This window comes from Lepisma saccharinum, chromosome 8 (genome assembly GCF_977018435.1).
Source record: "Lepisma saccharinum chromosome 8, izLepSacc3.1, whole genome shotgun sequence".
In the NCBI taxonomy this organism is placed as follows: Eukaryota; Metazoa; Arthropoda; class Insecta; order Zygentoma; family Lepismatidae; genus Lepisma; species Lepisma saccharinum.
Genome location: NC_139236.1, coordinates 17264175 through 17276124, shown reverse-complemented (window position 1 = coordinate 17276124; position 11950 = coordinate 17264175). Strand labels below are relative to the sequence as shown.

Genomic DNA, 11950 nt, shown 5'->3' with positions numbered 1-11950 from the left:
AGCTGTACTGATGCGTTCCTGAAGATGATTCAAGGTTGTGGGTAGTGGAGGTACATAGACCTGGTCCTTCACGAACCCCAAAAGGAAAAAGGCACAAACTGTCATGTCCGGTGATCATGGGGGCCACTTGCATAGATTTTGATCGTTGGGTCCAGCTCGTCCTATCCAACGGTGTGGGAGGTTGTCATTCAGAGAGCTGCGTACAGATTGATGCCAGTGTGTGGGCGCTCCATCTTGTTGTAGAATGTGGGCACCTCTCTCTGCAGCAAGTTGAGGAATTAACCAGTCATGTAGCATTGTTAAGTAGCTTTCACCTGTGATTGTTGGCCCCTCAAAGAAGAACGGACTGTACACTCGACGCTCTGACACTGCACAAAAAACATTCACCTTGTTTGAGTCACGTTCCACATCAAGAGTGGCATGCGGATGCTCGCTTCCCCAGATCCTAACATTATGCCTGTTCACTTTTCAACTCAAGTGGAAGGTCGCCTCATCACTAAAAATGATCTTTGTCAGAAAGGTTTCATTGTCCTCCATTAAAGTGTGGATAGTCTCGCAAAACTCACGTCGCTTTACCTTGTCTTGTGGATATAACCTTTGAACCAATTGCAGCCGGTACGGGTGAAAATGCAAACGCTTCCGTAAAATCTTGCTTACGGTAGTTTGTGGCACCTGCAACTGCCTGCTGGCTTGACGTGTTGATTTTCTGGGACTGCGTACAAAGGCTTCTCGCACACGCTCCACAATTTCCTCAGAGATGGACGGTCGGTCAGAATGTTATTTTCTTTGATCACAAATGCATCCTCTCTCAACAAATATTTTATGCCACTGCAGAATGGATTTGTATGTAGGTGGATAGACATTAAACTTCCGTTTAAATGCACGCCGCACTCTCACAACACTGCTTGTTTTGGCAAATTCTAACACGCGCCAGCTTCTTTGCTGCAGAGTGAACGCCATTTTTGATATTACTGCCCTCTAACTACCGAATTCACAACTACCGATTTTGAAAAGAAAGATATTAAAATATTTTGAGTTAACTGAGATTTGGATATCAATATTATCAAAATATTCAAGTAACTATTAATTTTATTACATCTTGAAACCAGGGAGTGTTTTTGTGCTCACGCTGTATAGTTCCTATGCTTTCTTCAGAAACGGTGTAAATGACTTCCGATGGGATTTGTCTGTTAGCCGCACACGTAGCAAAACAGATCTCGTGAATTTATGCAACCTCTGGACTCTGGAAACAAATGAAAGTATAGTAATGTGATCTCGAAAATATTTTGACGTATTACATTAAGTACAACTGTTTTGAAAAACGACGAAACAAATTTCGGTGTTGCATGAAAAATAACGAAAAACGACGAAAATAATTTCGACGAACGGTATTCCATGAAAAATAAAATTTTGTCGATATCTTCAAAACCTGACGTCATAGAGCAAAACGGTTTTCAGATTTGAAATCAGCATGAAAACTGCATTAGAAAATGTAAACATCATACCAGATATCTACAGCTTCTTTATCAGTGTAATTTACGACATTTATATAACAACTTAAGTGTCATGAGGTAACTGTAAATGTAACTGTTGAAACGTTACTTCTATTGGGAAAAAAGTAACTTTGTTACAGTTACTTGGTTTCAAAAGTAACTAGTTACAGTTACATTTCTTCAAAAGAAGTAACTGTTACTTGTAACTGAGTTACTTGTAGCTAGTTACTTCCAAACACTGGTCATTGACCTGCCTAAATAACCTGTAATTGTTTCAAATTACAAAACATGCACTAGTTGTGGCCAAAACAAACAAGAATGAAACAAGTCAGTCTTCAGTTTCATTGGCATATTTCCATAAGCGCCCGCTAATGGTTCATTGGTATTTCATGTAATGGCTAAAGCATGATGCGTGTTTTGTGTTTTCTTTATTTTCAACATCGTAACCCCCTCAGCACCCCTAGATGATTAATCCTGGCACCCCCGCTGTTCTAAATGATACCCAAATTAGAATTTTATATATATCGATGGGGAAAATATGGTGAATCTCAAAAATTATGAAATACATCGCTCTCTCTGTACAGTCCGATGACCTATCATGCAAACATTGTCGAGCATGTCGCTGGCGAAACAAGGGAAGTCTCTCGCAAGGTGGACAACCGGGTAGTGGAGAGTGAGGACAATAGAGCAAGTACGATACAAAGAGAGACCATATATATATATTAAATTGGTGTTTTATTTACAAAATATTTTCAAGAGTACAATTAAACATCTGTGCTGTCAATGTATTTACACCACATATAATTACAATTTTCATGGAAGTTCCTGTTTAATCTGATAATACACAAGGCGAAACAAAGTTCGTGTGCACAAAAATGTCTCACGTGGTTTAAAATGTAAGAGTGTCCGATTACACCAAACTGAGTATGCACATGAAGATTTTGTACACGAAACACAAACTTAGACCTCCGAATAACAATTTGGTGCCTCTGTCAAGCCAGAACAGACTGAAAAGAAACAAAACTTTAGATATTTTCATGCGAAAAGACATTTTGAACATCACAGTACGATTGCTTAAAGTTGAAGTCTCGATGGAAGTTCAATCGCGGAAAGAAAAACCTCATTCCATCTCACTGTATTACAGCTATGTGTCATATCATACCACCAATGTGGAAATGCAAGTCATATTTACTTAGTAAAGGAAAGCCGAAGCTATACAAAATTTACGCCCTTCTCAAACTAAAATTTTCACTACGTACACGATTGTGTGTGTGTGTATTGGAAAGCGTGAACCTGAGAATGAACGAAAATATCCAATAATAGAACGTTAGTCTTTATTCAGTTTGTACAAGATTACTGACACAAACCTGAGCGGCAAGGGTATCTGATGTTGTTCATCGTAATTTAGTTTTTACTTGCGACATCTTACAGACAGAGGCCAAACTACGACTTTTTGTCTGTGGGAATAAGCATGCCCATAATAATAATAATAATAATAATAATAATAATAATAATAATAATAATAATAATAATAATGGCATTACTACACTACTACTACTACTACTACTACTACTACTACTACTACTACTACTACTACTTACTACTACTACTACTACTACTACTACTACTCCTCTTACTATTATTATTATTATTGACACGTTTATCCTTGGTACTTTTTCAACACGTTCAATTTCACACTGGCTAATAATTGAAAACAAGCACACAAACTGTACTTTTGAAAGACAGAAACTTCATGATAGATGCATACCGAATATAATTATTTTTCTTCACATGACATGCATAACTGTCAACTACTAACTAACTAACTCTCTAGCCTTCTTAAACTCGTAGGTTCATGGCTGCAGCAACACATGCCTTCCATCTATCCCTATCCTGAGCAAGATTTATATACTCTTTTCCATCCCTACCGATATCCTATAGGTCCATCTCAATTTTGTCCTTCCAAGTTCGTCTTGGCCTCCTACAGGTCTCTTACCATCAGGTTTCCCAACAAGAAACCTGGGAACTCTTCTTTCCTCTCCCATTCGTGCCACATGGCCTGCCCATCTAAGTATTCTTGATTTAAAAATTCCAATACTACTGGACATGGATACAAATTATGGAACCTTCTCCAGTCATCTGTTTCCTCATCCCTTTTAGGTCCAAATATTTTCCTAAGGATTTTTAATTTCAAATACTCTCAATTTATGTTCCTCTTCCAAGGGACCAATTTTCTCATCCATATATAAAACTACAGGCAAATTTACTGTTGTGTATATTTTAACTTTTAGTTTCTTAGATATTAAACGAGAAGACAAAACTTTATGAAGACAAAAGTAACATGCATTTCCTGAATTAAGCTGATTTTTGTTTCCCCTTAATATCATTTTTATTTGTTAGAATTACTCCTAAGTTCTTGAATTTGGAAACTGGTTCAAAGGAGTTGTTATCAATAATTAGATTTTGATTATTACCTAACACTTGGTTTCGGCCTATAAGCATATATTTAGTTTTCTCTTTGCTAATTTCCAAACCGATCTCTTTAGCTGCTTTGAAATATATTGTAGCATAATAATTAATTGTATTTACATCATCCCCAGTAAGTCTATATCATCTGCATATACTAACAACTGAGTCACACCGTATAAATTTAGTCCTTCATTGGTTTCTTTTACCTTCCTAACAGCATATTCTGAGGCAAAATTAAAGAGCAATGGAGATAATGCATCTCCTTGTTTGAACTCATCATGAATTGTAAATTTGTCAGACATATTAATACCTACACGAATTTTACTTTCTGTTTCACTGGTGCATACTTTTAACATATTAACAAGCTTCTTAGGTATTCCAAACTCGACTAATATATTATATAACTGTCATCTACAACAGGTATTTTAGACATATGCAATATGGAGCGACGTAAAATAAGAAAATACATATGCAACAAGTTAACACTAAATTGTGTTCGTATTCAAAGTATTTAAATACATAACATAATCAATTCATGCATCTCATAACAAACCACAGCAAATATTATATAAATTGTTTCCAACATGTGTGTGCTCCATTTCATCAAAATGAAGAACTTTTTAAATCCAATTTTTGCCAACTGAAAACAATATTGATTTAATAGTCGGAAATAATTTCAAGGGGCGGCATGGCATTCTCGCTTTTACAACTATTTTCATTCAGATCGTTCGGCGCCTAGAGCAGACTCCCGCCGCCCCTAGGTACGGCTCTGAACTAGATGATACTGCAAGGAATGGAGGCATTGCGAGCAAAGCGAGCAAGAAAGTATTACGGAATGTATTTCTATTTCCATTTAAACCTCTCTGCCTCCCCTTTGCCGCCTGGAAGAAAAATGCCAGAAATACATGAAAACTAATTCCATCTTGAGTCTCCTTTTCCCTTCTACTCTTAGATTCTATTAACCTTGTTTTCTTTACTTCTATGTTTGCTCCCTTGCCGTCCTTGTATTGGTTTTCATCCAAGTTTGGGGACAATGGCCGCCTGTTGTTGCGTCAAAACTTAGAGAACACTCTTATCACAGATTAACAGCACTTTAGAAAAAAATATGTACGTTGGAGTTGAGGTTATATCAGAATCACTCAACCACTTAAGCAATTTCCCATGGAAGTCGATTTACAGCTGTTTAGAAGAAGTCAGACTTTCGCACGTAGCCCAGTCTCTGACGCAATTAACTGAGCGGTAATGAGCCTAATATCTCTTTCATTATGTTAGCCTGCACACTGCACTCGCCACATTTACAGTTTCCTGACTGAAACGTAAATCGATGCCGCTGACGAGTGAGTCAAGAAAGGGGCAAAGTGCACTTACAATACTTCCCCTTTTTATTTGAACTGGACTTAATTTTGTTACGTATCATCTAGTCGGTGACACACTTTTTCCTTTTCACTGGAGGAATTTCTGTATCCAAGTAATTCCATGTTTCAACGGTGTTTGCGAATCTGGCTTCGTATCTTGCGCCAGCTTCACGAAGGTTTCTTAGAGTGTCTTTAAGATAATATCTAGCGTTATTCATTGCCTAAAGCAGGTTAATCTGTGATGATTATAAAGTCTTGATAACTATAACAATCGACTTAAAATAAGCTAATATGGGTTAACGTAAAGCAATCCTTTGTTTTCGCCTTCTGATACTTTTGTGTGTAACAAGGTCTCCCGCATGTTTTTTTTTCTTATTCTCGAGACCGTCTTTCACAGCACCCCTCGTCGATGTTCTCACGCTACAATTTCAAAATTTGAATTATAATAAGGCTTTCCGGATATCTCAGGGGGGCAAGTGCTCCTGCCCCCCTCTGCGGGAGCCCTTGGTGTGTGAGGCTATTTCTTCAAAAACTGCGATCAAATATTTACGGAATGATTTTATAATGGTCAAAGCGTCAGCTTGGAAAGTCCATATATTTAATGATAGGCATGGACCTTTCGGAAGGGGAGCAAAGTGGGGGCAAGGCCCCTTGGAAATGAAGGACAGTCCAAAATTATATATTTCATGCATATAATTTCCATTCAGTCACAATAATATATGTTAATTATTGCAAGGTAGTTGCAGGAACATAATAACTTCAAACTAATGCGATGTTTCTTGAGGAGGCAACACTGTTAAGAAGGAAAATATGCCTCTTTTGCAACCGCTCCGAAAAAAAATAAATCTTTATTTGCCATCCCTGGCAAAATTCCTGCTGACATCGATGCTGATAGTAGCTTTAAAGAAAGAGAGAAGTTTCTGCACTGTTTCTTTTAAAAGTCTTTCGACGATACCATGCCTAGTTGGCATTTGAAGCTACATATGTATTGGATTATTCCGAAAAAAAAAGTGAAAAACATTTCGAAGTTCAAGTATTGAAAGGGGGGGGGGACTGTCACCCCGTGCGCACGCCTATGAGTCACTTCACTTCCGTCGGAGATTTTCTCGTGAACTGTCAGCTTGTACAGTTCATAATGTAAGGTTCAACAACTTCAAAACAGCAGCTATGCTGAGTGCAAGCTGTATCACATGCACTATACTCCTGCTATCAAGATTCTGCGCATTTTGCTTTAGGGAGATTTCGTACAGAAGGGACAAGCGACAGGTAATACTTGTCGCTTGAGGATTTCACCAATCGAACGCAAGCTTGTGCGACCTGTGATTCCGCTACGGCGTGAAACGTTACTGATGGTTAACTACGAGTAGATTCTATGCTTTAGTCATTTGTCTAACAGTCGTGCACCACCACTCGACTTTTCGATAACAGCCAGCGAGTTCGAATGCGATTGACGGTTGACTGTAATTGTTTCATATAACTATTGTTCACACGTCGCTGTTTTAGAAAATAAAAAGTCAGATTTAGGGCATATATACTAAGTGTTTGCGTCTACTAAATCAACAGCTAGATTAGTCTTTCATGCTCACGAGTCGATAATTGTTTTTCGCCAGGTCCACGCTTGCTTGAGACGAAGCAAAGAAAGCTTTTGCCAACGGACTGAACCGGAGTTAGTTTTTTCCTCTTCTTTTTTAGATCTTGCAACCGAAGTAATCGAATTTGTGTTCCAGCCTACGAATGCGTATTTATTGTGAGTGTTGTGTCCCTTCATCAATCTCGTCTATCTAATCATTACTTATCATCTTCGTTGCGACTAGATCAGCAGTCGCCAGAACCTCCCCCACTCCTGTTCTGCTGCTTGCTGGCCTTGAAGCGCAGTGTGCAGGCGGGACGCTCGCTGCCCTCCACAAGTAACATTTATTTCTTTCCCAATACCTGAAGATGAACCCAGATGGATTCCAAAATTCGGAACACTGTTAATCAAAGGCACGGCTATCAAAATAAGGGGCTGGGCAGAATTGCTCTGGTGCCATATATGGGAAAAACAAAGTGAGATTGGGACAAAAGTCGCTGGTTCTCGCGCACTGTGTGGCAACGTCAACCGACCTGTGTTGCCTAGTTCGAGCGTCAGACCGACCACTCTCCGGGGTACTTTTGTGTCGTCCCTGATCTTTCGAGCAAATGCTGTCAGTTTGCGTCACAGGGATTACAAATACCAACTCTACAACGAGATCTTTCATTCTCTTAAACCTTCGAAGGCAATGGGTTGTGCTCCGACGTGGCAACAGCGCGCGACCACACGCCTAATTTCATTGCCGTGCATTTAGATGGTAATTATTATCCATTTAAAAAAATTACAAACTAGATAATGACACATGTTTCTTTCTAGAAACTTCTCATCTTACCCTTTTTGTCGTTCTCTAGCTGCAACTATGTCTTCCTCCGTTTCCTTCATCAAGTGTTTCTGCATGCCCCACATGTAGACGTCGAAGTACGATTTCCAGTCCAACTGGCGAACATCGTAGTCGAAGAGTTCCTGGTCCTTGAAGTTCATGGAGTCCTTCAGAGTGAAAATGTTCCTGTTCTTGAAAACCAGGTCGGTTGTGGTGAAGAACGTGAAGAGATTCATCGCCTCCCCTATTTTCTGCTGAATCTTCACCATCCTGAGAGGAGAATGAGATCAGTTTTAAAATTTGCTTCTTCTGATGGCCGAGCACGTTACGCACGTGACGCGCTTCATCATCCGTTCTTGTCATGAGTTTGTCCTTTCATCATAATTTCATCTACTTATCTGCATAGTCCTGATTAACCCAAAAGTAACCTAAAATAAATAAAATACAATGTATAGTTATTGGTTCGTGTTGAGTAATCGACCGACATAAAGTAGACAATTAGCAGTTCTGGCAGTTCAGAAATGCAACTTTAACATTTTATAATTAGTGAAGAGAAATTTAATGTTTCCTATTAAATTCATGATCTCTCAACCTAATGACTAAGTCCTGTCCTGGGTACGTGTGTTATTTGATTAGTTTCCACATAGTTCGTCCATTCATACTCATCCTGTCGATTATTTAAAACCCGAAGAAGCAACGTTGAAAAGGAAAATATTAAACAATTAGCCTATGTTTATACTATGTTGTTGCATTGTAACCCACCCCCACACCCGCAGACACAATTATACATATACCTTCTATATAATTTTTTTCACAAATTAGTTTTCCTCGTATTTTACAGTCATTTATACTGAATGTGCATGCACGTATTCATGAAATAGGGTATAACAATCAAAAACTGTAAATATTAATTCTGTAAAATATATGAATAGCTTACATGAATTTCAAAACTACAGTGAAAATTTTTTCCATTATTTTGCACTTTGTCGGCGGTGTAAATTATAAGTTAAAGTGTAAATTATAATTCTGTAAAATATATGAAAAACTTACATGAATTTTAAAAACATCATGAAAATTGCTTCAATCATTTTGCACTTTGTCCGCCGTTGATATGAATAATTTAGTATTATTTAGATAATTTAGTATCTTTGAGAGAGTCCACAAAATCTAATATATTGCTGCATCTCCTAATAAGAAAAACAACTTAAGAATATGAGATTTAGAAAGATGTAAATAAACGAGACAGGAACTAGGGCACAGTTTTGGCGGGAGGGGAGAGAAGGGCTTCTGAGCACTCCTGGACCTTGTTAGTCAAGGATGTGGCCTTGCCAAAGTTGGAAATATAGTAAAAATTCTTTAAATAGCCTATTGGTCGTCCAGCGAAAAGAATAGACTGTTGCTTCAAATGGGTTTTTAATTTCCCTACTTCCTCCCTATTTTTAAATTTTGTTTTCACTACTGAGCGCAGAGGTGAACACATTTGCTTTTGTTTGGAATGTAAAACGCTATTCTGGAGCTGGTTAAGCTTTCAGACCAGCAAAATTTTCTTCCGGCAGCGCGTGTTTTTAATTTTATTTATCCAAGGGCACGTGCACGGAGGGGAACGGCGAGCCCAGCGTTGTCGGCTGCTTTCCACCCCATCCCCTCAGCCAGTACAGCGGTAGACAAAATTTCTCGGAAGGGGAGGGTAACTGACCGTTCGTTTCGACGAGGATTGACTGTGGCGGATCTGTGCGTTGGGTTGTGTTGTGTTGTGCTGTAAAAAACTGTTGGTTTTAATAGTGAAAAATGAGCGAAAGTAGTGTAAAGAAGCAGGGGCGGCGCCAGAAATTATCGACCGGGTGGGCAGAAGCAGTATATTGATAGATTAGGGTGGGCAGGTATAAATTTAAGGTATAAATGTGAGACACATTTGTATGCACGACATACATGCATATGTGTCTCCTTCTCTCTTACACTCTCGATTTCCCTACCTTCTTATATCTTTCTTTCTCAGCTTGTTACCTCTTTCTCCCTTTCACTTTCTCTCGTTCCATTCTTAACTGCCATGCACAAACACATCACATGTGTGTGTGTGTGTGTGTGTGTGTGTGTGTGTGTGTGTTTGATTTCTTTCCTCTTTCTTTTCTAATCTATTCTCGCATCTTGTTCCACTTCTTTGTCTCCGATGGGCACAATTATTCCAAGGTAAGTGTTCGTGTGCGCGCAGCCATACATTTTAATCACATTCTTCCCTTCATGTCAATATAGTGAAATAAATGTGAATGTTTGCAGTAACCGCTATTGGGTGCCAAAACTTGGGGTCAAGGACACTTTACTTTTTTCTTTTTTGGTAGAAAAGTCTTAGCATTAAAAGGCCACAGTATGGGTGCAACAACTGGCATAATGTGGCGGGGGCGGGAAAACTCTCCTCCTAATCGCCGCCACTGGATATTTGGATTAAAATTAATGTCATATTGGGAATATAAACACACACACACATGGAAAAACCGGTTCTTCGTTCATTCTGCATAAAGTATCCCCAGGTTTATGAAAGACAATTTTGACAAAATATCTCCCAAAAGTAGGTAATAATCAAGTAACATCCAAAAATCTGTTAGCTAAGTTGTTATTCGTTTTCTGAAGAAAGTCTTTGTTACTCATACGGGAGAAGTTATACACGTATGGTTAGATAAACACATGCACTGAGGTAACAAATAGTTTACATTTTGTAGAATGTGATTTTGGACTAGTGTTGCCCACGAGACGAGACAGGCGAAAGTCTCGTCTCGTGGGCAACACTAGTCAAAATAATAATTTGTGGGGGGTTGTATTTTCAAAGTCTGCGTGCATTTGTTTTTCCCCCTTCGTCACTTCCATCCCATCACCATTGAACCTCATTGTCGCCATTAGCCAAAATTAGCAGAAAAGTGACTTCACATACCTAGGTAGAACAAATCAGTCGAATCAGCAACAACGCATTCTTCCAAAAGTAGAGTTTCATTAGTTCATACCACTTCGAAAGTTCAGGTGGTAGTTTAAAATTCACAGTGTTTCATTGTTGGATCAAGGCAGTTAACTCCGTGAACAATGACGTTGTTTTCCGAAAGTCTCAAATATTTGTCTCTGGGAATACACCCTCTTAAATGAACGCATCTTCTATGGTGATAATATAATACGTTTCCTGTGAGTTCTTTCTGTATACTTTTTTCTCCAATGGCATAACGTTGTCGCCTTATAATGAATAGGTTCTGTGGTTTCTACTGCCCCCTCTCCTGGTGGAAGAACAATGCACACTGGTTCGGACTCCACTTTAAACTGTAGGTTTAGTCCCGATTAGCCTATCTGAGCGTAAAATTTGACTTGAAAACAAATAAACAAAATTTTCTTATGAATACTTCTTGACATACCTTTTCTTCTTTACTTCATCTGCATCTACAGATTCTGTTGACCTTTTCGGCTAAACCTCTGATGCTTCTAAAGTTTAAACCATTCTCATCGAGATTGATTAGTTCTCTGACTCCCTCAAAACAAAGGTTTCCTTCCAACCCCTTCTTCTTTTAATCACAAGAAAAATCGCATGATTAGGCCTACGTAACTAATAGGCAAAATGTATGTGTGGAACTAGGATTTCTAAATAGAATTAGCCACCCATTATCAATTCAATAAATCTGTTGCTTTTTCCAAACCCACATAACTGTTACATCAAAATTAATATACCTCGGTATTGTAGTGGTTATTGTGATTGCTTCTTATTAGTATTTATTAGAACGAATACAAAGTTGTTATTTTAAATACCATGGAGATATTTAAAAATGACAGGTATGTAAAATATGTATAAATATAAGAATTGTAATGAAATGAAGAAAGAAACACTTCTGGAATTTCAATTTAGACCTAATTAAAAAGTCGAAATAATTTATTGTGCTGCTGGAGGAAGCAACGCTGAGGTTTTTATTTGTTTATTTAGAGATTATTTTAATCATACGCAGGCCGGGATTTATATATGTGAAGACCCAGAGCTTACAATACCAAGACCTCACCCCAATACCCTCCACAGTTTCAGTTATAACTTTTCGCCAAGCTACATGAGGTGGTTAGTTATACGAATTTTTTCCTTTTTTAATCAAATCCGAAGTACCTAATGTTTTCATTATGGGGTACTTTTAAAAGCAGTTCTTTCCCCAGTGAAGGCCTGGAGGTTCAGCCATCAAGCTCACTCTAAATCCTGATCTCATTTTGACCATACCCTGCATAATTTTGC

The 11950-nt window shown here is 38.3% G+C and overlaps 1 protein-coding gene across 1 annotated transcript in view; it reads right to left on the bottom strand.

Moving 5' to 3' along the window:
* Positions 1–2231: 2231 nt before the first annotated feature.
* The window catches only part of LOC145991379 (putative fatty acyl-CoA reductase CG5065), a 102728-nt gene continuing 93009 nt past the window's right edge, over positions 2232–11950 (bottom strand). Inside the window, exons 7-8 of the mRNA XM_083127371.1 lie at positions 7720–7977; positions 2232–2500 (exon numbers count right to left, since the gene is read on the bottom strand). Of these exons, the coding sequence (XP_082983497.1) occupies positions 2404–2500; positions 7720–7977 (355 nt within the window). The 3' untranslated portion in view covers positions 2232–2403. The remainder of the gene's footprint in view (positions 2501–7719; positions 7978–11950) is intronic.